General features: G+C 43.9%; 1 protein-coding gene across 13 annotated transcripts in view; it reads right to left on the bottom strand.

The window, feature by feature from the left end:
- Positions 1–27,299, bottom strand: part of CPS1 (carbamoyl-phosphate synthase 1) — a 337,480-nt gene that overhangs the window by 185,058 nt on the left and 125,123 nt on the right. For all 13 annotated transcript variants that reach the window (XR_004358089.1, XR_004358088.1, XR_004358090.1 and 10 more), the window contains 8 exons: positions 24,854–24,995; positions 23,069–23,134; positions 22,465–22,528; positions 12,174–12,355; positions 6,825–7,019; positions 6,222–6,289; positions 3,523–3,598; positions 594–671 (listed from right to left, as the gene is read on the bottom strand). Coding sequence is in view for 8 of the 13 variants with exons in the window: in XM_032693562.1 (XP_032549453.1) it covers positions 594–671; positions 3,523–3,598; positions 6,222–6,289; positions 6,825–7,019; positions 12,174–12,355; positions 22,465–22,528; positions 23,069–23,134; positions 24,854–24,995 (871 nt within the window). In the remaining 5 variants the exon portion in view is untranslated. The remainder of the gene's footprint in view (positions 1–593; positions 672–3,522; positions 3,599–6,221; positions 6,290–6,824; positions 7,020–12,173; positions 12,356–22,464; positions 22,529–23,068; positions 23,135–24,853; positions 24,996–27,299) is intronic.

Raw genomic sequence — 27,299 nt, 5'->3', positions numbered from 1 at the left:
TCATTCCCCACCAGAAGCAAGAATGGACTAACATCATTGATATATTATTTTTTGCCCACTCTGATGGTGTTTTATCACAGAGAAAAGCAAGTGGAAGAAATTCAGGCCTAAGGACTTAAATTGAATGAACTCCATCAAGGCACACTACCTCGATATCAAAAAAGTGCCTGTGTCTGCTGGTTAGAAATTAGGATTGAAAACAGAATATTTCTGTTAATTGATAAGTTTCTGGTTTTTTTGTGAGAACTGTCTTTGCTGAATAATTAAATGCAAGGGGACGTTGTAATAATAAAATAACTGTGGCAATTGCATAACACATGCTGATACAGGTCTGATGAAAGTAATTCCTGAAGTCAGTGATTTGCAAATGCAGTAAAAATTGTATTCTAAAGGATTCATTTACATGGATAAGCAATGCTTAAAAAAATAACTGTTCAAACATAATGGTTTTGAACCTAAAATGAATTCTTCTTGTTTCTCTACCCTTCTCATACAAATCCATGGCTGTATAGTAAATCATTCAAACCACACATTTTTGCAAATATCCAATTCGGAAAAACAAGTTTACTATTAAAGAAAAGCAAAGTACTTACTCTTCCTGCCTTAGCTACAGCATCCATTTCCACCTCACGGGCATTTTCAATAAATTTAGTGAGCACCACAGGGTGATCCTGTCATCAAGACAAGTTAAAAATAAGAAAGTCTTTATCTGAGACTATCTGAAGACCATCCAGGCTACTTTTGAAGAAGAATCCCAAAAGACCAATCTATCAATATCCTTATTTCCTCAGATAAGTTAATTTTGAAAGAACATAATGGGCAAAAACGTGGCATGATTTCCCCAAAACCACTGATGCAAAAGTTTGAGTTCTCCATAATGACACCATGAAATCTGGGGCAAAACCACAATGGGCTTTTATGTGAGATCATGGTAAAAATAACATAGTGAGATGTGCATGGATCCAGTGACCTCTGATGATCCTGTCTCTCAAGGATGATCCTTACCTCCAAGATCTTCAATTCTTCCTCCCTTTGAGCCTCCCAGACACCTCACTGAACATACTGCTTCAAGTAACTAATCCTTGGCATATTTAATGACTTTGTAGAGTGGCTGTTTGCTACTTTAGTCATGTATTTTAGGCAACTGATACATTCCTTTCTAATTTCCCTGCCTGGTTTCCTAAGTCTCCCAGGGAGAGGCTGCTACTAATTATAGTTGGCCAGGAACAACCTGTCCTTGTCCCTCAATAACTGGTATAGATTTTTTTCCTTCTTCTTCCTCCTACCTGGGTCTGGGATGCTACCACACACTTCCCATTCCCCTTTAATACTTTCTCCTCCCAGACACTTGCTTCAAAAAAATCTAGTCTTCATTCTTTTTGGTCAGCATTGTGTCTCAGCATTTTACCTGTCCCATCCACTATTAACTACCTGTTATTTATTAGAGAATAAAACGAAGTATATGACAGTCTGTGCATGCTCAAAAGGCTCCTCTTGAAAAAATATCAAGCAATCCAAAAGTTACAAGACACAAGCAACTCCAAAAGTTGCAAGACACAATTCCTTCCATTTATCAGTGCAAGGGTAAATTCACAGGCAAGGACACTTTCATAAATTTAGTGGCTTGTGTCCTGTAACTTTCTGTCTTGCTGCAGTTTTTCACCGCAAGATTTTATATGTGCACACAACCTTGTTTACTTCGATCTGTCTCAACTCACACAAGAAGTTTGGTACATTATTGACAACATAAATGCCATAATGGTACAACACCAGAACAGCAAAGTAGTTAAAACAACAGAACACCAGTCAGGGCCTTTACCTGGAGATGCTCTGCTGGATGGAGCAGAATTAGCTAAGGCTTTGTAACCAGAATAATGAAGCCTGTGTCCCACAAACATGATCACAACTAATATTGGTAGCTTCTGTGGGACCATTCACTGACCACAAAGCCTCAACAAGGATGAAAAACCCTTCCTAATTTAGAAGTAGAACACATTATTTTTATTTTGGTTTGCTTTTTGCTACCTTAACTTCAGCTATACCATAACTTCTGTTAATATACAATACTGGATGAAGGAAGAAGTCTTTCTTTGGCAGTCTGACTACACTAGCAAAAAAAAAAGCATGTAAATCTAGTTTTACAGATCAGAACCAGATGAAAATCAGAATCAGAGCACCCAAAAATTCATGTTGTGCAACTGGTCATGTTTGCAGCATGTGGCAGTGCCCTACTTGTGAAGTAGAACTGGACATCCTAAGGATTCCATGGGAACACCCTCTCTTTCCCCTAAGAATATGTGACATATTGCCAAGTCTGCAAGTGCAACTCCCACCAAAGCCTTCTGCACCAGGGATGAGACCTCTCAGCAATGAAGGACAGCATTGCCCAATTCAAGTCATTCAAGCTGTGACAAGTTAAGGTGACCAGGGGGCACTTTCCTGGGCTTCAGGCTCCTATAGGGCATCCACTGCCATCATAAAGCCACCCAGCAGCACGACAAAGTGATCTGTCCCACTGAATGGGGCTTAAGGCCGTTGTCTGGGCTGTTTCTGTGAGTGTAAACACAGAGTAGTTCAGATTAAGTACAAAGAGAAGTTAGTCATTTTGGAAGGCTGAGCACTGCTAAGAACCTGACACACTAGCACAGGTTGACCCTGTAGTCTTCTGGGAATTAGTTAAATAATTCCTTCTTATGAAAGTAACAGTGGTACTTTCCCTCTAAAACTTGTTCAAAGACTACAGTAAGTGGCCTCCTTGCCTCCACACTAATCTACCCTTCAGGATATTATTATTTTGCAAGGCATATCCCTTTCATTCCACTTGCTGAAAAGTTAAACTTCCATCATGTGCCTCATATACTTATAAACTGCATGGTTTTGTTCCTGTTCAAGCTTTAATCACCTGATTAATAAGCAGTAATATATCTGGCTTCCATAGCCATTGTGTTTTCAGAGTTCCTCTCTGACTTATTTTTAACTCCAAGATTCCTGTGACAGCAGTGTTTATGATACCATAGGACTATTCTGAAAAGTGACCATTCAAAACAAGAAAGAAAAAAAAAGAAGAAGAAAAAAACCTCAGAAGAGATGCCAAGATGAAATTTTAAGTTGTTCAAAGAAGACAGACAAAACAACTCAGAAAAATGCTACCAGTTCTATGGTAGTTGGCAAAACTCGCCACTATCAAGCTTGGCTGGGGCAGGAAGGTCCCAGCCTATATCTATTTACACAATTAACTTGTCAGAAATGGATGCCTGGGTACAACAGCCAAGTGCCATCCTAGATCCATGCAGGCATCCCAGGGGTGTCAGTAAGGATGCTTGCCCAGGATCCCATGCTAGGGAGCCTGTTAGGGAACAAACTGAGGAGTCAAACTACAATTTCAGTGACTCCTCCCCAAACAAAGAAGGGAAAGAGTGAGGAAGACACTATAAAGAAACAAAGAGATGGAAAACACAGTAGAGAAGAAACAAATAGAGTAAACACAGAAAGAAAAAGCAGTGGCAGCATGAAGACTGGTACCTGAGAGACTCTGGTGGCTTCTGCTAACAAATTCTTCATTTCCTCTTCAGTGAATACCACATTCATTGAGGTCCCACTGTGAGACAGGAAAGAAATCAGGTCAGCTTCCATTGTGATCAGCGTTAGGTGCCACAGCACAGGATTGCCAATCAGAGACTAGCCAAGGAAGCTCCTGACTCAAGCCACTTACCCCATCTTGATTGAAAGAGAGGCAGAGATGGTACCTAATCACCCTTCATTATACTTCCCAGAGAAGACAGGAGACCTCCAGAACCATAACAGAGAATCAAGTGAAGAACTATGGTTGTGTAGCCTTAGCACTGCTGACAAATCCCCTTCCTGAGTCAAGCCTTTGAACCTTCCCCTGAGCTGAGGGAGGTAACTCATCAGCCAGACAGCTCCATTAAGGCCCAAACTTTCCCCATGGGGCAGCTTTGCTGTGAGCTCAGCTAAAAAAGAAACTTTTCTCACTTTAGCCCAGTTTCTCCCCAGTGACAGATGAAGTGAAGAATGCACAGGTCACCGGTGATGGTTGTGACAACGTAAATCCAGATGAAAACAGGTTGTTCTTTTCTGGCCATTTCACTCTGTTTTTTCCCTAAGGTCTTATTCCTTAAGGGAGAGGCACAGTAGATGCAGACACTGTAATCTGGAAGCTACATTTGAGATGTAGCTGTCAGTAGTATCTGAGAGGGGGATCTGGGAGAACATGGGTCCAGAGACAGTGATTCAGGTGCCTTCTAAGGACAATAATCTTACAAAAAAGATGTTACATTGGCCATTTCTACCACTGGTGCACAGCTTCCCCTCTGCTTTGATGGGCACCACACAGAGGCTGCGGGGAAAAGTGGAAGAAGGATCTATCCCACAAATTCAGTCACTTTAGCCTAAGATAAATAGAAACAAGTACGTTGGTGATTATATTACTGGACTACCTCTTCAGTTGATGTAAATCAATAGAGTTCAATTAAATCTATGACCTGTGTCAGTAGCACCACTGAGGATGTGAGCTAGTGCACACAGTACATAACTGGTGGAGAAATTCATTCAGTTTTCCAAGGAAACTGGCAAATATTAAAGGTCATAGCTGCTCAAAGGATGAAGAAGTTTAGCTGTGGTCCTGTTGCTGCTCTGCAAATAGAGGACGGACAGAGTGCTGTGTGAGGGCTTTTCACTCTCCGGTTCCTCAAGTTTTACATCCACTAGTTTTATCTTTCTCCCTGAAGTCCCCCTAAACTGCATAAACACCCTTTAGCAAATATTTAACATGGAAAGGGCCTATAATGGATTTAATACAAATGGAAACAATAGCTAAAATAAGTGTTCCCTAAAAATCTGGAGAATTACATCAGGAGCAGTTTTTAACTTATACTCCTGACCTGAGGTCTGTTTTCTAACTTTGCTTACAACTCCACTGCAAGCTTTAGAAACCAGATAGAAAAGTCACGTTCAGGAGTCTCTTCTGAAGGATATTTCCCTGAGGTTTGAAGATATAAGAAATCCTTCTCCTTTCCTTCTTTTTGAATAAAAAGTGTGTTAGCCCCTCCTCCCCCCAAAAATTGATATTGTGCCTCTTCATTTTGATATGTATGTGTCTTCTTCATATGGAAAAGGACCCAGTCTTTAATTTATTTTCACTTGCAAATTGTGCCCAGCAAACTGCCTCTCTGTGCCCAGTCATCCAGCTATGAAGAAACTCCTCGGAGATCATTCAGAATGTGTGAGTTTGCTGTGTGTACACACCAGTGTAACTCCCTCAGAAAGTCTAACTGTTGGAAATGTGGGGCTCCACACAATGTCTATTTAATGATGTAGGAACAGATACATTTCCGGAAGAATTTGTAACAGAGTGTTAGAACTCGGTTTCTGCTCGGAAGGCTTTCTGTCTAAATGGTAACTCTCAAAGGCAGTTTCAATGCTTTCCTCCCCCTCTGCATAGCAAGAGTTCTCAGCCTTGCTCTCTGGCACATGAGAAGAGAGAGAGAGCCCTAACAGACATACACCAAGGCCTTGGGAAGGCGGTGGAGAAACAGAGAGGACAAAAAGGGCCCTGAGGGGGCAGGAGCTGGCCTTTTGCCCCCGAAGGCCCGATGCGTGCGGCATCACAAAAAAAGTGGTCCTTGCATCTCAAATAAACCTTTTTTTAAATCTTTCCACTGCCTTGGTATTCTTGAGAAGAATACCCGCATATGTTTACCTTACAATGAGAAGCAGCTGCCACCGTGTAGGGATATAAAACATGCCTGTAAGCGGAGAAACTTGGCAAATAAGAAGCTGAATTCAAAAGATGCACTGCCATTTTCTGAAAACAGATGCCAACCCCAATAAATGGCCTCAGCATACTCCCTTCTGGTTTTCCTGGTGACAAACAATCTTCTGATTTAATTGTACAGGTAACAGTCTCAGGAACCTTAAAGATTATGCCAGATAGTTTGTGAGTTTGGCCTTAAGATATGAAAAAGGTAATACAGCTAAACAGACATTCTTATGAATATGTTCTACCTTTGATCAACGCCTGATGGACTTAAGGGATCCATTGGCTTCCCTTATTGATTTGATCAGTTGTCCCATGGGCAGCTTTATGCCACGTACACCTAGCATAGAGTTTTCCACACATCCCTGAAATTACTCTCCCTTGTCTCAAAGAGGCCTTTGGAGTTCATACCCTCCCTTGCTGAGCTCTGATGGCTGAGCCTTACCTCAGAACATAGGAGGGCCTCAGTAAACATGGGTAACTCACTGAGCTTGCAAATTCAACTGCGTCTCTCTAAAGAAAGGGAGGAAAAACACACTATGAACAAGAAAATATTTTAAAGTCATACCAAAATTTCAACACTGCCTGCATTTGCACTTTACTAGCCAGTAAGATGGTGGGGGAAGAAGTCAGGGACTGCAGCCTGGTTCCCAAATTGGCACCTTCAGACCTTCCCTGTCCATAGAGCTTCACCAGGAAAAAAAAAGCAGTGCCAAGACACCTCTATTCCTTTGCAAACTCCACCTGCTAGAGCAGTTCTCAAGGCCAGCAGGCCAGATTAGACTAGCCTGACGGCAGTGCTAACTTCTGCTGGGTATATACCCCAGGCTGTGTAAAGGTGATTTAAAGACACTTCCTCTCCAATATTCACCCACTCCCAGTACTGCTATAGCATCACTTCACAGGGACCAAAAAGTTCTTCAACACTGGCAGTAAAAAACTGTTAAATATCTTCAGAATCTTGAAATGTATCAGTGAGTCAGTCCCAGTGAGCAGATGCACAACCCCCAGCTTCTTCATAATTTCCCAGAGGCACATACCAACTTACCAGTGTGTTCACAGCCTTCCAGGGAGCCTGGGCCACATGCAGCTCATCCAGAACAGCTGAGAATATGGAGCGATCTTCTGCCTGGTCAATCTGCAGAGGATTTGTGCCAAGGATCTTCACTCCACTCTGGTGAAGTGGCACTGCCAAGTTATTGGGAATCTGCCCTCCTACTGAAATAATGCAGCCACTGCATTCCTGTCGGCAGACAGAAAGGAGCACGGTCATGTCCAGGTTAACTCAGTAGTAAGAGCTGCTACAGACAGGAATTCAATGTTCAGATTATGTTTGTTTTCAGGTTGCTGTGAACAAAGACAGAGCATAGGACCAACAGGGATGACCAGAGGGCTGGAGCACCTCTCCTACAAAGACAGGCTGGGAGAGCTGAGGTTGTTCAGTCTGGAGAAGATCCAGGGAGACCTTATTGCGACCACCAGTACTTAAAGGGAGTTTATAAGAAAAAGGGAGAATGACTTTTTACACAGACAGATAGTGATAGGACAAGGGGGAATGGCTTTAAACTATAAGAAGAGATTTACAGTTGCAAAACAGTAACCTCCAGAACAGAGGCAATGGCACACAAGTGGAATTTATGGGGTTTTTTTCTGCCAGCACTGCTATTTACTTAGCAAACTGCCTTTCCTAGCCCCAGAAGCCAGTCTTGGAGTGTAACAAAGCTAAGCAGAGTCTAGTTCAACAGAGCCCAACACATCAGACAGCACATGATGGTGGATTACTCTGGACACACTTAGCCCTTTATTTTAATCTATGCTCCTTATTCCCGACTAGCTCCTCATTTCTTGTAGTGCCCTTGACAGTAACAAGTATTTCAGCAAACTGTCATATGTGCTCATTTCCACACAGATTATTTGTAAGCACTTTAATTCCAGAGGCAGTTGAGGCAGGGCAAGTGGCACAGCATCCTCCAGACACACTGGAGCATTTCATGTCTGTCACTGGGCAGTCATCACATTTTAATTGGGGAAATAATAAAGAGTAAATAATGACACAAGTGATCTTGCTTGCAAACACATATCCTTCTTCAGATGCAAATACAGACTTCTTTTCTTACATAGAACTCCTAATGCTTTCAAGTACAATCTAGTCAGATGTGAAAATTTTCAATAGCAAAAAAAGGCCTTAGAGTACCTGCAACAACTACGAGGACATGAATCGTCTTTACACTGTGTAATAATTGAGGGTAATTAAATAATGGGCACTCTACTTCCAAATTAAAGCTGGTGAAACTTTGCTCAAAGGAGGATCTGGCCCACAGTACAGCTGCAGTGAAGGCTCTTTTGAACTAAATGTGTTTTACAGTTTTACCCATTTCTAACAAATGGAAAACATAAATTAAGTGATCCACGGTTTGGCTCTCAAAGATAGAGGAACAATGTTCTTTTAATTAATAAGTGTGTTTTTCCTGAAGGAGGTCGGCCCCACTGGCCTTCCTGCAAGAGGAACTCCTTCATCAGGGATTTAAAGGGATTTGGAGTGGCAAATCTATAAGCTGAGAGCAGGATGGACTACAAGTGACTGCGAAAAAAATAGATGATAAATGCTAGTATAACCCCCACTCAACTTTGATGTGGTTAATTTCCTGCCATAATAAAAATCCACTAAAAAAAGTTTGGCATTTAAACAGCACTTATTATCACAAAGTCTACAAGAGTATTATTTGCTTCACAGGCTAATACACAGTGCTGGAGGTGATTTTTTTTTCCTTTTCCCCAGGCAGTCACTACTGGGATGATATGCTGCTGCTGGCCAATAGCAGCCATCTGAGAGAGCTCAGGACAGGCAGTGAAAAATCCTCATTAGTGGAGGGTGGAGCAAGGACAGAGGCTGTTTTGTGCCCACGCAGGGTTGTGTCACGACACTGGAGATCACCATCTCCAACTTGTAAGAGAAATCTGTTCCTCAATGCTTCCAGACCCATCCAAATCAGACTAATTCTCTCTAGTCCCTGGGCCCCTTACCATCCCACATGGATGAGAACCAGATAGTGAATAAGCAAACTCCTTCTTGCAGCTTGGGTTCCTGTTGGATAACAAGTTGGCCTACCTTTGCTGCCAAGGTAACCAACATCTTAACCTATCCTCAACAAGTCTGAAATGTGAATGTCCCAGCTAACAGCTTCTCCTCAGCTGCTGCTTATTTCTTCCTTTAAAACAATTCTAGTTACTGAGCCTCTAAAATTCAAAGACTGCCCACATCAAAGTTAGGATGGCACTAGGGACTCAAGCCCTAAGGAGACAGAGGAGATGGCTTATTCAAACAGATACCAAAGAATCATATACTCATTTTTACTCAAAAAGAACCATAAATTGAACCTAGCTGCTGCTCGCTTCTTCCTTTAAAGTTCTGCTGCTATTTCCCAAAGGATGTTCCTGCCTAAAGAGCAGGCACTGTCCTGCCAGGGAACAGGACTGCTCCACTGAGAATGTGGACAGACAGAAAGAGATGCCACTGCATATCACTCTATCATCAGCAATATTTTAATTATAAAGAAATTGAATAACATCCTTGCCATTAGATATCTTTAAAATATATGCAATACATAATCTAGTGAAAGAAGCCTAGAGGGAATTATTCTTCCCTTTATAACAAAAATCACTCTTTTTATTACTACGTTGGTTTTATGCCATTAGTAATAGAGTTGGGTTTTCTTTTTCCCTGAGTTTGAAAACAAATTAGACCATTAAAATTGTACCTAAGAACCTCCTTTAGTTTTATGAATTGTTTCAGGATTATTTTAGAAACTGAAAAAGAATCAGTAGAGGCCCTCAAGCAGATAGATATTAAAACAAAAAGGGAACATCTCCAGAAACAAAAAGCCAATAAATCTGAAGGAAGGGATTTTATTTTTTTTTAAATTATTGTCCTCAGACTACCACCTAACTTTACACATTCAGAGTAAATTAAACTCTGCTCCAATACACAGCTCAGTCTCTGGTGAGTCAGAGCAGCTGTGAATGTCAACTGGAGGTAAAAGATGACACAAAAGAGAGAAAGGAGGGACAGTTGAGTACATCCCTGAGATAAGGCTGTGTGAAGCTGTGAGCATCTCTTGGTAGGCAGGTTCCAGCTGCCTCATTCTTGCTGGTAACCTTGCTTCTCAATGCAGCCTCATTTGTCTAATCACTAAAACTGGGACAAGTCAGTGCACCTATTTGTTTGAGCTTAACAGTTGCCCAAACTTTGCTGCTAATCCTAACTACACTTAGGGAGCTGATGAATCATCTCTACTGAGGGCACAGGGGTGTGTCCATTGTTTGCTGATGATTTTACCTATAGTTTGCCAACAATCCAGGACTTTTCAAAGTATTTGCCACAGTTCATTGCCTATTGGAACATCATAGGAGGCCAATGAGAGGTTAAAAGAACAGCCTGACATCACGGCACTATTCATGCTTTTTATATGAAACGGGGAGAGATGGCTGTCTTGCAGGATTGGTGAAGGATCTCAGAATCAGATTAATTTTAACTTGATCATTTTCTTAGAGACTGACTTCCAACTGCATTTGCCTGAGGAAGCATTTTGTTAACAGGATATTAGCACTGGGCTCACTCACTTTTTTAAGAAGAAATTACATATAACAAATAATACATCTTACACTGCATTGTGCTGGAGGTCTGGGCTCTGTCCCCAGGTCTACCCATGTCCTTTTGCATGACTCTGTGCAGGCTACTCTGTTCCTCAGATACTCAGTTTCCCTACTTGTAAATTAGGCATAACTACACCATTTCTTTTTGTTGCTACTGAAGAAAAGTGTTCTAAACAGCTGAGTATTTACTATTGTCATGGTTTGAGATGGGGAATTTTTAAACAGCACAACCTGATTTTGGATGTTTAGGCTCAGATCTGATGACTTTAACACCCTCAGAGCAAACATCAAATAGGTTGTTTTCATACCCAAGCAGTAGCAATAGCAGAAATCTCTGCAAACTCTTACCATCTCTCTTATCCCCCTTTTTATTCCTACCACCTCAGTTCCTGCTGCCTCCTCCCTACCCTCTCTCCTCTCACAATCACTTTTTGGTTTTCACAAGCAGGACAGGCTAAAAACATACCCAGAAGCAGAGTCCAGTTTATGAGCATGGCTTGCTGAGCTGGGGAAACTGCCAACAGTGTCCTACCCCTTCAGGTCTGGGTACCACAGAACGTTGCTATTAGACCCTGAGATCTGCATCACCTCCCATCAAACTTGCCAAGCCTTGCCATGACAAGCAGGATAATGCAATTTCAATATATATGCATTATTCTTTCCACACATATTTCTCACCCAACCTGCTAATTACTAGCACTCTGTGTAGAAATGAGCAGTTGCTGCCTCATCACCTGTATCTACCTCCTCTTTGATCCTGCAGTAATTAGATGCTGTGTTTCATCAGTGTAACTTGTCTGACAAACTGTCACACCAGTTTGCTCCATGCCCCAAGCTCAGAAGTTCAGTTCTGTTAAGTAAATAAGAGTTCAATGCTCTTAGAGCTGAGCCTCATGTATAATCCTAAAGCATTCAAAAATCAGGCTCTGAGTCCAGAGAGCCTGTCCTAAATCTATGTTTTCCAGTAGTAATCTGCTTTTACAAAAATTTAAAGAAGTAAAACAACATGTACAAATAGGAAAGTATGAACAAGCAATCTAAAGTCCTAGTCAGTATTTTGCAAATGGATGAAGAACAGAGCCTTGAGACTGAGACTTGAGTTCTGATTAGAAACCAACATTTTACATATTGGGGCCAACTGTTTATATTATATATACTCTCATTACAAAATTTGTCTGGGACTCTTCTCCATCTCTTAGATTAGCACTTCTGAACACTTGAAAACTCCTAAGAGAGTAGTGCAATATTTGGATCAGCTGCAACATGTTTTGGCTTGACGGCAATTCCAATGCCCCTTCCTGATCTGCCTGCCTGTATGCTGGACCACATCCACAACATTGCCACTGTACTGCAAGGCCAAGACTGCGAGTTCCTGAGCACACATTAGCATGATGTTCTATCGCTTCAGGTGGAGGACTTGTGCTTCAAGGGTACGCTTAGCTACTAAAGGCCAGTACCACAAGGACAGAACAATTTGTGCAATGAATGACTGCAGCAAATTAAATCTGCTTGCAAATACTGCACAATATGGCATCTCACAAAATAATATTTATTTGGCATTCATTACTGAGCAATGAACATTAACGATGTGTAAAATGCAACAATGGGATCCAAACCAAAGAGCTTTTGTGAGCAAGCTCTCTCCCCTTGCCCCTAGCTGCTCGGCCAAAGCAAGCTAGTGACACGAATTTTGAAAAGTTTAGGTTCTTCATGGCTTTTTATAGAGCTTCTGTTTTTTCTTTACCTCATATTGGTAGATGTCCAAGATCCTTTCCAATGACAGCTCCTCAAAGTACAGTCTGTCACACTCATCAAAATCTGTGCTCACTGTCTCCGGGTTGCAATTCACCACGACAGTCCTGTTGCCAAGCTGACGCAGCGTGCGGATACTGGAAACAGCACACCAGTCAAACTCCACGCTACTGCCTGCCAGGAGACAGAAAAGTGGGCAAGGAAAGAAAGGATGTAGAGAAGAAAACATAAAGAGACATTCTCAGCACTCAAGGTGAAAAAGGAAAAGGAAAAAGAAAAGGAAGAGGGAAAAAAGCCAGCATTGCATCCTGTCAGCTCAGAGCAAGAAAGCTAATTTTCCTCCCACGGAAATCAATCGTTCACAAACATGAACCTCCAAACACAAGAGGTAAGTTGGCTCAGCTGCTCGGGAGTGTCAGACCCCTGCAACACATCTGTCATCCTGCGCTCATGAACACTGATGGCTGTTCTTGCTGCCCATCCAGATACCGCTGCCTCCCAACCAATAATTAAAACAGAATAAATTAAACAGGCAGAAGCTTAGAGTTGATCAATTTGAGTATCTGTTGATTTAAAACAGTGCTGTTTACTCCAGGAAACACAAAGCATTTTTACAGATGTAGTGTAAAGAACAGAAGACTGTTCTTTTTACCTTCCAGAAGAGCAGAGTATGGCTAAACCAACAACAGAAAAATTACAGCACAGTAGGTTTGACTTTCCTGTGCACTGACTCTAGGTAAGGCAGGTTGGTAGAACAACACTTCCAGAGCAACTCTGTGATCCTCTTACCTTAGTTTAAAGCCACAATGACTATTGGCAACACTATGGGGCGAGCACGTCCTACTGTCCTGAGCCCTGAGTAAGCACTGTGGCTACCTCAAAAGATAAGAGGCTCAGAGGGAATCACCGGGAGCTTGGGCAAGCACCAAGACTTAGTGATTAGTCCTAGGACAGCGGCAGCACTTGTGATTAGGGCAGTGCTGTGGCTTCAGGGAACACTGGAATCAAGACTTGTGTGAACAGCTGCTACCCTATACATTTCTATGCTCAAACATCCAACAAGGCATATTAAAGAACAGCATTAAATGGTTATGCTTACAGTCTACAAGAAAACCTTGGCCTCATCATGCTGCATTCACAGGCATTACATGATCATTAACCACTGATATTACTTTTACATATAATTGTGTGACAACATACATTGGAAATTCAGGCTGTGTTTAATTATTGCCTCCACCACCTAGTCACAAATAAATGATTGGCACAGGTCACTCACTGACAGGCATGTAAGTTGTTTCCATACTTCTATCAAACAAGAACCTCAAAACATGTCTAAAGCTAAAGCCCCACAGAAAAGAGAGGAAAATAAAACCTGAAAGTGAATGTTTCCCAGAAGGGACACCAGGTGCTTGTTCACTTTTTGTATTCCACTTCCATTACTCAGGTACTTTTATATGCATAAGAAACCTCAACCTTGGAACACAATGGTCATCTGCAGCCCCCATTTGACTGCTTCAGATACAACCTGGGAAAACATCTTAACACTTGTAAGTGTATTCCAAGCACATCCAGTAATGGTCATGTCCAAACACGGGAAAAGGGAAGATAGAAAATAAACAGTATTACTAGTAATGACTTGTGCTGGTTTAAAAGTTAACCAGCAGAGGAAGCCAAGCCAACTCAAAGAGAGATTACAAGTCAGAATAACAATTTAATAAAATAATACAATAAGTACGACCACACAGACAAGCAACAGGCACTAACCCACAAAGCCCAAATGTACAACCCAGCACCCCGGGGTACAAACAAAGCGGTGCTACCTGGGCCCCCCCCTTGAGTCCAAAGCAAAGGGAGAGGGGAAAAACCTGCTGGTGGGAGAGCTGCTGCAGTCCAGCCAAAAGTGGTAATTGTAGTCCGGCCGAGGGTGGTGGTGAGCTGCAGTCTGGTTGAGAGCGATGAGCTGCAGTCTGGTTGAGAGTGATGAGCTGCAGTCCTCCTCTGGATCCCATGAGTGGTAAAAAGGTTCCAAAACTCCAGGTTTATATACTCTCCAGTTCAGGCAGGAATGTTCAGTCCTCCCCTCAGAGCGGGGAATCCCATAAAAGGGTGTTTAGTCCTCCCCTCAGAGCGGGGAATTCCATAAAAGGGTATGAGGGTGCTCAGGAACATTCCCCCCCCCACCTCGCAGGCCTCTACTGACAACAGTTTCTGGGAAATGGCATGGAGGGCTATAGAATACACAGTTTGGGCTATACCCATTCAGTGATGAATCGGTCCCAGTTGTTCTAACCAGGACATTATCCACCCCTTATTCTATGCCGTCCATGTCATGCCCAAATTAACCCCCTTAAAAACTATGTCTCCTTAAAACTATATATACTTACATATATATATATATATATACAATGAAACATTACAGACCATTCTCACTCAAAATTAGGTCCCCTTGAGGTACACAACGTGTCTCCCCATCTTTTTGCATTACCCACCAGGTGGAACCAGGTCCTTGAGCAAAAACAATCCCTCGGATGGGTTTGCCTTTGCTTGAGGTGGGACTAATCCAAACAGTCTTCCCTAACATTCCTCTCATATGCACCACGGGGACTTTATCTCCATCTACAGTATGCAAAAGTTCTGATTGGGCAGGGCCAGCTCAATTGATGGAGCCTCGGGTGTTGACCAACCAGGTGGCCTTTGCTAAATGCAGCTCCCAGTGTTTGAAAGTCTTCCCACACAGTGCCTTCAGGGTGGTTTTCAGCAGTCCGTTGCACCGTTCAACTTTTCCAGCCGCTGGTGCATGGTAGGGGATATGATACACCCACTCAATGCCGTGCTCTTTGGCCCAGGTGTCTACGAGGCCATTCTTGAAATGGGTCCCATGATCAGACTCAATTCTCTCCGGGGTGCCATGTCGCCACAGGACTTGTTTTTCAAGGCCCAGGATGGTATTCCGGGCAGTGGCATGAGGCACGGGGTATGTCTCCAGCCATCCAGTACTTCCTTCTACCATGGTCAGTACATAGTGCTTGCCTTGGCGGGTTTTGGGGAGCGTGATGTAGTCAACTTGCCAGGCTTCCCCATACCTGTACTTTGACCACCGTCCACCATACCATAGAGGCTTCACCCTCTTGGCCTGCTTGATGGCAGCACATGTCTCACAGTCATGGATGACCTGTGAGACAATGTCCTTGGTTAAGTCCACCCCTCGGTCACGAGCCCATCTGTATGTTGCATCTCTCCCCTGGTGACCGGAGGCATCATGGGCCCATTGAGCCAGAAATAATTCTCCTTTGTGCTGCCAATCCAGATCTACCTGAGAGACTTTAATCCTGGCAGCTCGGTCCGCCTGCTCGTTGTTACGATGCTCCTCAGTAGCCCGTTTCTTGCCTACATGAGCGTCTACGTGACCGACCTTCACACTCAGCTTCTCTACCCGGCCAGCGATGTCCTGCCACATCTCTACCGCCCAGATGGGTTTCCCTTGGCGCTGCCAGTTGGCCTTTTTCCATCGCTCCAGCCATCCCCACAGAGCATTGGCCACCATCCATGAGTCAGTGTAGAGATAGAGTCTTGGCCACTTCTCTCGTTCAGCTATATCCAAAGCCAACTGAACGGCTTTAAGCTCTGCAAACTGACTTGACCCACCTTGTCCTTCAGTCGCTTCTGCAACTCGCCGTGTGGGACTCCACACGGCTGCCTTCCATTTTCGGTTTGTCCCTACCATGCGACAGGAACCATCCGTGAAGAGCGCATATCGCCTGTCATCTGCTGCTAGCTTGTCATATGGTGGGGCCTCCTCAGCCCGTGTCACCTGCTCCTCTTCTTCTTCAGAGGATAGTCCGAAACTCTCACCTTTGGGCCAATTGGTGATAATTTCCAGAATCCCAGGGCGATTAGGATTCCCTATCCGGGTTCGCTGCGTGATCAGAGTGATCCACTTACTCCATGTGGCATCGGTGGTGTGATGTGTAGAAGGAACTCTTCCCTTGAACATCCAGCCCAGCACTGGTAGTCGGGGTGCCAGGAGGAGCTGCACTTCGGTGCCGATCACTTCTGAGGCAGCTCGAACTCCTTCATAAGCAGCCAGGATCTCTTTCTCAGTTGGTGTATAGCTGGCTTCAGATCCTTTGTATCCCCGACTCCAGAATCCCAGCGGTCGTCCGCGGGTCTCCCCAGGCACCTTCTGCCAGAGGCTCCAGGAAGGGCCATTCTTCCCGGCTGCAGTGTAGAGCATGTTTTTCACATCCTGTTCTGTCCTTACTGGCCCAAGGGCTACCGCATGGGCAATCTCCTGTTTAATTTGTTCAAAGGCTTGTTGTTGTTCAGGGCCCCACTGGAAATCATTTTTCTTCCGTGTCACAAGGTAGAGAGGGCTTACAATCTGGCTGTACTCGGGGATATGCATCCTCCAAAAGCCCACAGCGCCTAGGAAAGCCTGTGTTTCCTTCTTGCTGGTTGGTGGGGACATGGCTGCTATTTTGTTAATCACCTCCATTGGAATTAGGCGGCGTCCATCTTGCCACTTCACTCCTAGGAACTGAATTTCCTGAGCAGGTCCCTTGACCTCACTCTGTTTAATGGCAAAACCAGCTCTTAGGAGAATCTGGATTATCTTCTCTCCTTTCTTGAAGACTTCGCCCGCTGTGTTCCCCCATACAATGATGTCGTCAATGTACTGTAGATGTTCTGGAGCCTCGCCCTTTTCCAGTGCAGTCTGGATCAGTCCATGGCAAATGCTGGGACTACGTTTTCACCCCTGAGGCAGTCGATTCCAAGTGTACTGCACACCTCTCCAAGTGAAAGCAAATTGTGGTCTGCACTCCGCTGCCAAAGGAATGGAGAAAAAGGCATTGGCAATGTCAATGGTGGCGTACCACTTGGCTGCCTTGGACTCCAGCTCATACTGGAGCTCCAGCATGTCCGGCACAGCAGCACTCAGGGGCGGTGTGACTTCATTGAGTCCACGGTAATCCACTGTCAGCCTCCACTCTCCGCTGGACTTACGCACTGGCCATATAGGGCTATTAAAGGGTGAGCGAGTCTTGCTGACCACCCCCTGGCTCTCCAGGTCACGGATCATCTTATGTATAGGGGTCACAGAGTCTCGGTCGGTGCGGTATTGCCGACGGTGCACTGTTGCTGTGGCTATCGGTACCAATTGTTCTTCAACCTTCAGCAGTCCCACAGCAGAGGGGTCCTCTGAGAGACCAGGCAAGGTGTTCAACTGTCTAATTTCCTCTGTCTCCACAGTAGCTATGCCAAAAGCCCAACAAAGTCCTTTTGGGTCTTTGAAATACCCACTCCTCAGGTAATCTATGCCAAGGATGCACGGGGCCTCTGGGCCAGTCACAATGGGGTGTCTGTGCCATTCCTCCCCAGTCAGGCTCACTTCAGCTTCCAGTACAGTCAGCTGTTGGGATCCCCCTGTTACCCCAGAAATGGAGATGGATTCTGCTCCTACGTATCTTGATGGCATTAAAGTACATTGTGCGCCGGTGTCCACTAAGGCCTTATATCTTTGTGGCTCTGATGTGCCAGGCCACCGAATCCACACTGTCCAATAGACTCGATTGTCCCTCTCCTCCACCTAGCTTGAGGCAGGGCACCCCTAGTCCCGGTCATGGTACTCGTGCTCTTCTTGTGAGTATGACCTGGAGGTCCCTTCAAGAGGATCAGATGTATCATCATTCCTGTACCGTCTGGAGTCTTGCCCACGAGAGACTGGAGCAACATTTACCCTTGAAGAGTTCCTTGTGGTACTTGTTCCTCTTTTCAGTTCACGTACCTGGGCTGCTAAGGAAGAGGTGGGTTTCCCATCCCACTTCCTCATATCTTCTCTGTGCTCACGGAGGTAAAACCATAGATTGCCACGTGGAGTGTGCTCTCTCTCCTTAGCTGGGGGACGCTGGCTCCTAATAGCAGAGACTCTTGTTTGTCCTGGCGCGATATGGAAGATCCCTTCCTTAATTTCTTCTCTTAGCTTCTGGTGTCCCTCTTCAATCTCCTCTTCCAGGCTTCGGACATGTTCGGCCAGTTTGGTTTCCACAGATGAGACGTGGGCTCGTAGTGGGGCGGTGACAGTGTCTTCATAAATCCTGAGTTTACTGACCAACGTGCCCACCTTGTCCTCTCCCTCCCTCCATTGCAGCGTTGCTAAGTAGCGGGAATACATTTCTGGCCCGAGTCGTGCAAACTTTAACCACATCTGGGATGTGCACTGTACACCATCTGGACTTTTAGGGAATCTTTCATCCTCTGAAAAGATTATCTCCAGTACAGCTAATTCTCTTAAGCACCGGATACCTTGTTCCATCGTGTTCCACTGTCCTTGTTGTACGTGGAGGTCCTCCTTACAAAGGTATCTCTCCCTCACACTGGACAACAGTCGCCACCAGAGGCTGAGAGTTTCCTGCCTTCTTCCAATCCCCTGATCAATGACTACATCTCGAGACAGGGATCCCAGCTGTCTGGCTTCACTCCCATCTAGGATTGTATCGTTAGCTGCGGCATCCCAGATTCGGAGCAGCCAGGTCAGAATGGACTCATTCGCCTGTCGTGTGAACTCTCTCTGGAGCTCACGTAGCTCACCCAGGGATAGGGACCGAGTGATTATTTCTGACTCTGTCTCCTCCGGTGGATGTGAAGGTCCTGCCACTTCGTCATCGTTTGCTATACGAACTGATTTAGTCTTTGATTTCCTTTTCTGGACAGGGGTGACTGCTATTGGTTTGGGTTGTTCTTCTGGCTCCTCGATGGTTTGTGTGGACACGGTGCCGGTTGATTCATTTCTTTCTCCCTCTGACTCAGCTGTGGTTTGGGTGGACGTGGTGCCTGTGGATCTGCTCCTTCTCTCCTCCCCCTGACAGCACTGTACCATGTCAAGTAGTGTCCGGTAGGCAGTGGCCAGGACACAGCAGGTTGCTGTGAGCTGGCCATCTCTGGAGCTGCCAGAGCATTTTCCCTTCACCAGTCTTATCATGCTAACAGGATCCTGCAGTTGTTCAGGGGTGAATTTCCAGATCACTGGAGGAGAAAACTTCTCCAAATACTGGCCGATGTCCTCCCACTTCCCGTGCCACTCAGCATTATCTGCTCCCAGGGCAGGTGTCTAAATAACCTCCCTAGAAGGCCCTGTTCTGACCCTAAACATGGTGTAGACAGTACAGAGCAGACAAAGCAACACTAACAATAACATTATGCTGTCCTTAATATCAAAAGGGAACTCAATATTTTCAAAAACTGTTGTAGCAGGTCTGAAGGGGAAGAAGGAGGTGAGAGGCTGGAAACAACCATTCCCCCCTGTTTCCCCAAAGGGCTGGGTGCAGATTTTTAATGAGGCCCCAGAGGTAGCAACCCAAACCAGGACAGGCAAACAGGACTGAATACACATTTACAATGAAACTCATTGCTTCTGATGTTATGATGACATAAATATAGTAAACTAATAAAGCAATTTGGATCCCTCTCCCTGGTTTTAAAAAGAGCATCAAAACAGGTAAATAGTTCCCCATATGTGGAAATATGAACATGCTCAGATACAACATCCACGTGAATGCATCAAACAACATGGTGATCAGGGAGTTTCTATATCCAAATAGATAAATGCTTAAAATGAAATTGTGATTCTGACTTCTCTCTCTCTGCCCGACGTTGGGCGCCAAAATTGTGCTGGTTTAAAAGTTAACCAGTAGAGGAAACCAAGCCAACTCAAAGAGAGATTACAAGTCAGAATAACAATTTAATAAAATAATACAATAAGTACGACCACACAGACAAGCAACAGGCACTAACCCACAAAGCCCAAATGTACAACCCAGCACCCCGGGGTACAAACAAAGCGGTGCTACCTGGGCCCCCCCTTGAGTCCAAAGCAAAGGGAGAGGGGAAAAACCTGCTGGTGGGAGAGCTGCTGCAGTCCAGCCAAAAGTGGTAATTGTAGTCCGGCTGAGGGTGGTGGTGAGCTGCAGTCTGGTTGAGAGCGATGAGCTGCAGTCTGGTTGAGAGTGATGAGCTGCAGTCCTCCTCTGGATCCCATGAGTGGTAAAAAGGTTCCAAAACTCCAGGTTTATATACTCTCCAGTTCAGGCAGGAATGTTCAGTCCTCTCCTCAGAGTGGGGAATCCCATAAAAGGGTGTTTAGTCCTTCCCTCAGAGCGGGGAATTCCATAAAAGGGTATGAGGGTGCTCAGGAACATTCCCCCCCCCACCTCGCAGGCCTCTACTGACAACAGTTTCTGGGAAATGGCATGGAGGGCTATAGAATACACAGTTTGGGCTATACCCATTCAGTGATGAATCGGTCCCAGTTGTTCTAACCAGGACATGACTGTTGTAACATAAGCAGACACTGCTCCTCAGAAGATAATGACTACATCAAAACAGGCATGTTTTGAACTCACTTTCAGGTTTCAATCACATTAAAATCTAAGTGCACACCTTAAAATTTACAGAGCACTCTGCTGACCCATGCAGGTGATGGAATATATTTATACTGCTTTCAGGGCTGACTCACACAAACAAACCCCCTCTCAGGACAGTTGATCCCTTCCTGGCAGCAGGTGAAGAGCAAGGATTGCTCTTGAATACCTGAGCAACACCTCATGGAGCTCAGTTCACTTACTGCAGCTCAGGCTCTCTGGGAGCAAGAGGCTTCACGTGTGCAGGAAAGGTGTGCCAAAGACTGAAGTTCAAGAGTGTGTAATAGCACTGATTCACATCATGTTTTTATTCGGCATATCAGCTAACAAGAAACTTCAAAAGAATCCACTTCAGTTTGGACAGTTTTCTTTTTAAACACAGAATATAGCATGAGTTGAAATGGCCTCACACTTCCCCTAAATATTTTTATTCTGCAAAAGTGTCAACATATTCAAGATTTTCCTGCAATATATTTAAGGATATTTTCAAATAAAACTCATAAGGTTGGGGTTTTTTTAATCTAAAACTCAGTTTTCAAAAAGGAAATAAGAAAAATAGTGTCACATGTTTAACTTCCATCCAAATCATTTAGCCCTTTCTGATCCAGCAAGAAACACTAAGTTGATCCCACTGAATTCTGATTACAATTCTGAGAGCATAGAGGAAGAGCACTCTGCTTACTTGCCTTAAAAGGATAACCAGAGAGGGAAAAAAAAAGAAATCAACTTGGCTATTGCACCTAAGAAAAAGTCTTTTAGAGGTACAAGTAATGGTTTCCTTTAGTAGCCTCTATTTAATTGCAACTTCTTTCAAAGAGGGTCTTGATCTAATCAAAGCTACAGAGCAGGTAAGACCAAGACCGGACCTGCATGGCTAATCTAAGCAATGAGAAGTTTTAGATGGTCAGTGCAAAATGGATTCACATACATTCAATTAAATTATGAAAGAACACTGACAACTTTTTCATGTCTTTTATAACTATGCCACACAGCACATTGACTGGAAGAAGCATTCACAAAAAATAAGCATAATCGTGGAGTGTTGTTCCTGATTTCACTCATCTCAACATTCATGCTGGAAACTGAGTTCAAAAAGACACATCCTACAAACAGCAACAGGAATGCAGCACGTGACCTCTCCATCCAAGCAAAACAAATGGATGCAGTTTTCAATTTCAGCTTTCAAAACCCATCACCACTTCTTGCAAGATGCAGAGCAGAAATATTTCTGAATAACAAGCAATTTTTTTCTTGACAGTAATTGCAAGCTATTTAAAGGGATCCATTAATAGAAAAAGTCAGTCATCATATACAGAATTCAGCAGTCTGTCTACCCAGTACTCACAGCCATGAAGAAACTCTTATGCTGTATAATGATCTGAGTGGGCTGAAAAAACAGCATACAGAGAATTGCTTATACAAAAGCAGCTGAAAAGATCAAAATATTTTCAGAGTCACCTATACTTGCAGTTGTAAAATGCATAGTGTGTAACAACACCGTCATGAGATGGCAGTAAACATGTAAGACAGGTGCAGGAACAACAAAATCCTCCTGATGCAAGTTATCAGGTTCTCAAGACCTTAACATGTGAAAAAAATAAGATTAAAAAATTCCACAAAACTTTGTGGAAATTACAACTAAGTATTAAGTGAAAAGTAATAAAATATTCCTGTTTTTTTCCAGGGTGTGAAATGAAGTCCTCAAGCAAGTATAAAAGGCAAACCTTGTGTTAGGAATTGATGTCCTGTTCACTGTACTCTGGAGGGTTTTGTCACCATATGACAAGAGAAGCAAATGAACCACAAGAATATCTGAAGGCGGCTTGAGGGTTCAAGGAGAACAGAGGAGTTGTAAGAAAGATTTACCTATGTGATATGGTCCACAGCCCAACACCATCACTCCACAGTCATCAAATTTTACATCATGTTCCTGAGAAGGGAGACCAAAAAGGCATTAGGATATGTACTCCACAGCACCTTAACTCCGTGCTTTTCAGAATAAACAGTTTCTGGTGCTCAGCTCATATCCAACAGTCTGATCCTTCAGGGCTCAAGTGTGATCTCATTTACTGCAGTGTAAATCAAGCGCAACTCTCCTGGAATTAGTGGTGCTGCACCCAAACCGAAGGAGACATAGCACCTCTGATGTGGCTGTCTGAGCAGCCATAAGGAGCTGTGAACATTCACATAAAAATGAACGCTGGGATGAGATTAGTGAAATGTGAGTTGTGCATTCCCAGTACCTACCTGCGCACATACAGGTGATATATTAACACAGGGGCATTAACGCTAAATGCACCGGAACAGGATTTGAGCAAGAGAAAGTTCTAGGCCTTCTGTAAGGGGACTATATATAACACCATCCAAAATAATTGCTACAGAGACATTTGCAAGATCTCCAGAAATAATGTGGCATAGAGGAAAGAGATCAAACCAGACAGCAATGAGGTTTGTTTCTGAAGGTGCCTACCTGCCCGTTGTACGTGATGTAGAGGTAATTAGTCACTGCTGGGTATTCTGCTGCCAGTGTGTCAATCTGTATGGGGAAGAAGACAAGGGATTGTGACTCGGCCAGTGCAAGATCTTTCCTATGTGTGAGTGGTTTGTTTTTTTTTCTTTTCTCTCTTTCATTTTCTACTGCTATTTCTGTCCTATTATTTTCCTCTCATAAGAAGGTGATCTGAACTGTTCTGTGCAGCATATGCCTGACCTTCCACCCAGACGCTACAATTCAGTCAACACGACACTCTACCATCTCTTTCTAAGCCGTAGTTTTAGCTCTGCACCTCTTTGGTGAAACATCTACACAGCCCAGGAACCTGCCCTACTTGCCAAGGCCTTTGTTCTCTACTTTGTCTGGTAGCATTAGTTACACAGATCTCCATTTCTTCAGGTCTCTTGCCCCCTTTAGTAGGGCCATCTGGAACCTTTACATCCTGTTCTTGATTCCATCTTACTCCCACACTGAACACAAACATGCACACAATATCACTTTGAGATCGTGCTGAGTAGCAGCACAATTACTACCTATTTCTGTTACAGTATAACTTGTGCTTTGATAATTAAATGGTACACAAAGCAAGAGTGATTTTCAACCACCCCTTATATGTAATTTTGGGAACCTAGAACAATTCTCCTACTAGGCTGTTCACAAACTATTTGTGTCACCTACTCATCGCATGTTATACATCATGACTAGTCCATCTAGGACACCAGCAACTGCTGATGTTCCCTGAATGAACAACTGAAACATTTCTACAGAGAATACTGAACAGGGAACAATAGTAAAGCAGTCCTGACATGAATTTTTACACACTATACCATTTAAAAACCTGTCCAGCCTTCAAGTAGTTTCATGAATCCTCAGTGGCTGTCCAAATTCTTGTGAATAATGGAAAATGTGACCTTATGTCATTAGCACCGTGTTAAGCGTCTGCTGCTCATTACTGTTGCTAATAGTGTGACATACTTCATGGAACAAGAAGAAACATATGCTTTGAAGGCATAATGCAGGCACAAGTGGAATGACCTTATTAAGGGTACCTTGGCACACAAATCAATCCAGCACTGCAGTGCCATATGCAGCTGAAAAAATGCAATGCAAGACCAGGCACATTTCCGTGGCCAGGTGAGCCATAGAAGAAAAACAGCAGCTGGGGAACAGAAGGAGATTTGGCACCTGGAATTGGGCCTGAGGATACAGACAAGTTCTTTCAGAAACATTCAGTAGTTTGGGTTGGGTTTTTTTTTCCCTTTAAGGACAGAAAACCAGCTGGTGGCAGTTTAATACCAACATAGCTTAAATGCAGCAGGAGAACACCTAGTGACGCTGCCATGATTACCAGATGAGCTCATTAGGCTCATGCTATCACAATGAATAGCAAATGAACCTATAACATTAGCAGACTTCAATTACAGCCTATAAAAAGTTACTACCAAAAGAGAAGCCATATTATGCTTTGCATGGTCACACCATGGTGGGCCAACATTCTCAGCCTTTCCCTGAACCCCCATAGCTGTGTTTCCCCCTCAGCCACGCGAAATACAAACAAGAATATTCTGAGCATCTCTTTCGGAAGGTTCATGGTCTTACATTGATGCCTGCAGTGCAGAAGAAACAGCTACAGGGGTGAAACGTTCTCTCATGTCAGCATCAAAACTCCTGCGGACGTTAACAGAGTCAGGGGTTTCTAAAGACACAGAGGTCTCCCGCCCCTTGCGCTCCTGGAAGCCCCCAGCAGGACCACACACGTACCTGTTTCACCCAGGGTACTATGTTCTTCCTCAGCCTCAGCTGACGGCACTGGGCTTCAGTCAATCTCAGGCATTTCCCAATCTGTTTGTCAGAGAACCCCATCTGTTTGGCTCTTCTCAGTGTCTCTTCTGGAACTGTTTCACTGAGATTAAATAAGAAAAACATCTCTGCATGAGGCTTTACAGGCATACCTATAAGATATATTAGTGCTTGTGTCCTCTATACTGCATGGAGTTGCTATAGGATCATGCACATGAAAGCAAGAAAAGGAAGAAGACTCATACATAAAAGACCTTTTTTGCACTAGGCGCCCACCACAAATACCTATGAGGTAAAGTCTTTCTTTTCCTGCATTTTTGAGGCAGGAATGAGTGATTCACAATGATGTCCATCATCCCCCAGGATGGACATACTCTACAGGAGGCTAGTACAAGTTCACTGTATGTACAACACTCATATGGTCATTTACCATTTCAGCCTTCACAGAGGACCTGCAGTGATTCCTTTCTTGGATTCAGTATCCCTACAACTCCATGCCCAAACCTTAACTTAATATCTTTCTTACATTCTTCCTCCCAGTCTAAATTTTAAAATACAGGTCTCACCAGACTGGCTGGATCAATCATAATGTATGTCCTGCCTCTCACTGCAGCTGCCCATTTATGCCCAAAGGCATAAAAATCCTGAAGCTCTGGGACAAGCCATTCAGAGGCATAACTGTGACCCAACCCTGCTAAGCTGGGAGACAGCTGGCCTCAAAACACTACAATTTGTTCCAAACAAGTCTTTCTTTCTGTTGTTGAGGATGCTCTGCCTTACTTCAGAAATGGCCAGTCTTTGGAAAAAGCCTCTGACTTCAGAGATCCATAGTAGAAATGACCTTCAGAGGTTCACACACAAGGTGAGTTTTTCCTTCTGACAGTCTCGATATATCTTTTTCCTTATCGTTTGTACTGCTTCTTGCATTAGAAAAACAGAGAGGGGGGATAAACTGGGTAAAGCAGGGACACCTTTTATGATTTCATATTTGCAACCAGGGGCTCTCAATACTTCCATACCTTGTCCTCCTGGTTTTGCTTTTCAGGAGTCCTACTTTCTGTTGTTAATTTCAAACACATTGCTTTCCCCTGCCATCTCTGCAGATCAACAGCTCCCCATCCATTTTGCTCTTGATTTTTTTCGTCTTCTCCATTCCCTCTTTATTCTCTCCACTCTTTTCTCTCCTACTCTTTGTTCCACTTTGTTTTGACTCCACCAAAAGCCCTTATAGTTTCTGCCTGCCTCCGTTTCTAAGTTACCTTTTCTAAGCTTAGCTTTTACAAAAACATAAAAAAGCTTATGTATTTTTATCAGCACGGTCTGCTTTTCATCTTCATTGCCAAGAGCATCCTTGCCTGCCCAATAAATCAATATTTTATGAACAAGCAAGCTCTGAATCAGGAAAAAGGAAATGACTAACAAACAAGCAATTTTCCTAAATCAGAGCTTTGAATTATGTTCTTTGCTTGACAGTATTTTTAAATAGTATTATTTTATTTCAGTGGGATAAGAGGGGTAAGATAGCTTTATTGGAATGTGTCAGGAAGCTGAAGCATGAAAGAGAGTCATTGGATTGTATTTTCCACTCTGGCTTAGGCACAGAGAAGCTCTGCTGCCCTGGGTGAAGTCAGGCTAGTGCTAAACAGGTGAGAATCACACAAGTGCCAAAACAGCTTGTTCTGAGAGTAGAACTGGGGACCAGAAACTTTGGGGCTCAAATCCCTGGGTAGGTGGGGTTTTCTCTAGGAATTCCCCAGTACCACCTCCCCTAGCCCTGTAATATGAGAACAGAGCACTCCACCTGTCAGCAATAGCACTGCAGAAAATAATAGTGAGCATTTGCAGGAAGGAAACAATCACTGTAACTTCTACCCTCCACATTGTCTCCCAAAATGCTTACTGTAACTCCCATCTTCCACACTGCGTCCCAGTCTGGCACCACAACCAGCTTGCTCTGCCCTCAGAGAACTGCAGGCAGGAGCACCACCTACACCCCGGATCTTCTCCAGAACCCTTCACCATATCACCCTTCTTGCTCCAGCAAATCCTCCTCTTTGTTAGAGTTAGAAGGAAAGTTGTAGAGGGGAAGTGTTCAAGGTTGGGTTGGACAGGGCTATGAGCATCCTGGTCTAGTGGAAGGTGTCCTTGCCCACAGCAGGGTGTTGGAACTAGATGATCTTTAAGGTTCCTTCCAACCTAAGTCGTTCTATGATTCTATGAAACAGTCCTTCCTAATCCAGCAGGTTGAGCTTCCCAGGTTTTGGATATCCCAAAGTAAGACCCACTTTGTGGCACTACAGTACATTAAAGACTGTGGTTCCCATGCACTAACGCTACCACCACAAACTCCTCTGCTCCTCCTCAGTCCTTTCTGCTTTCTGATCTCAGCTCAGAGGCAGGACTTTTT

This window comes from Chiroxiphia lanceolata, chromosome 7, assembly GCF_009829145.1.
Source record: "Chiroxiphia lanceolata isolate bChiLan1 chromosome 7, bChiLan1.pri, whole genome shotgun sequence".
Taxonomy (NCBI): domain Eukaryota; kingdom Metazoa; phylum Chordata; class Aves; order Passeriformes; family Pipridae; genus Chiroxiphia; species Chiroxiphia lanceolata.
Note: the sequence above shows the minus strand (reverse complement) of the source record. Positions and strands in the feature narration are given on the sequence as shown.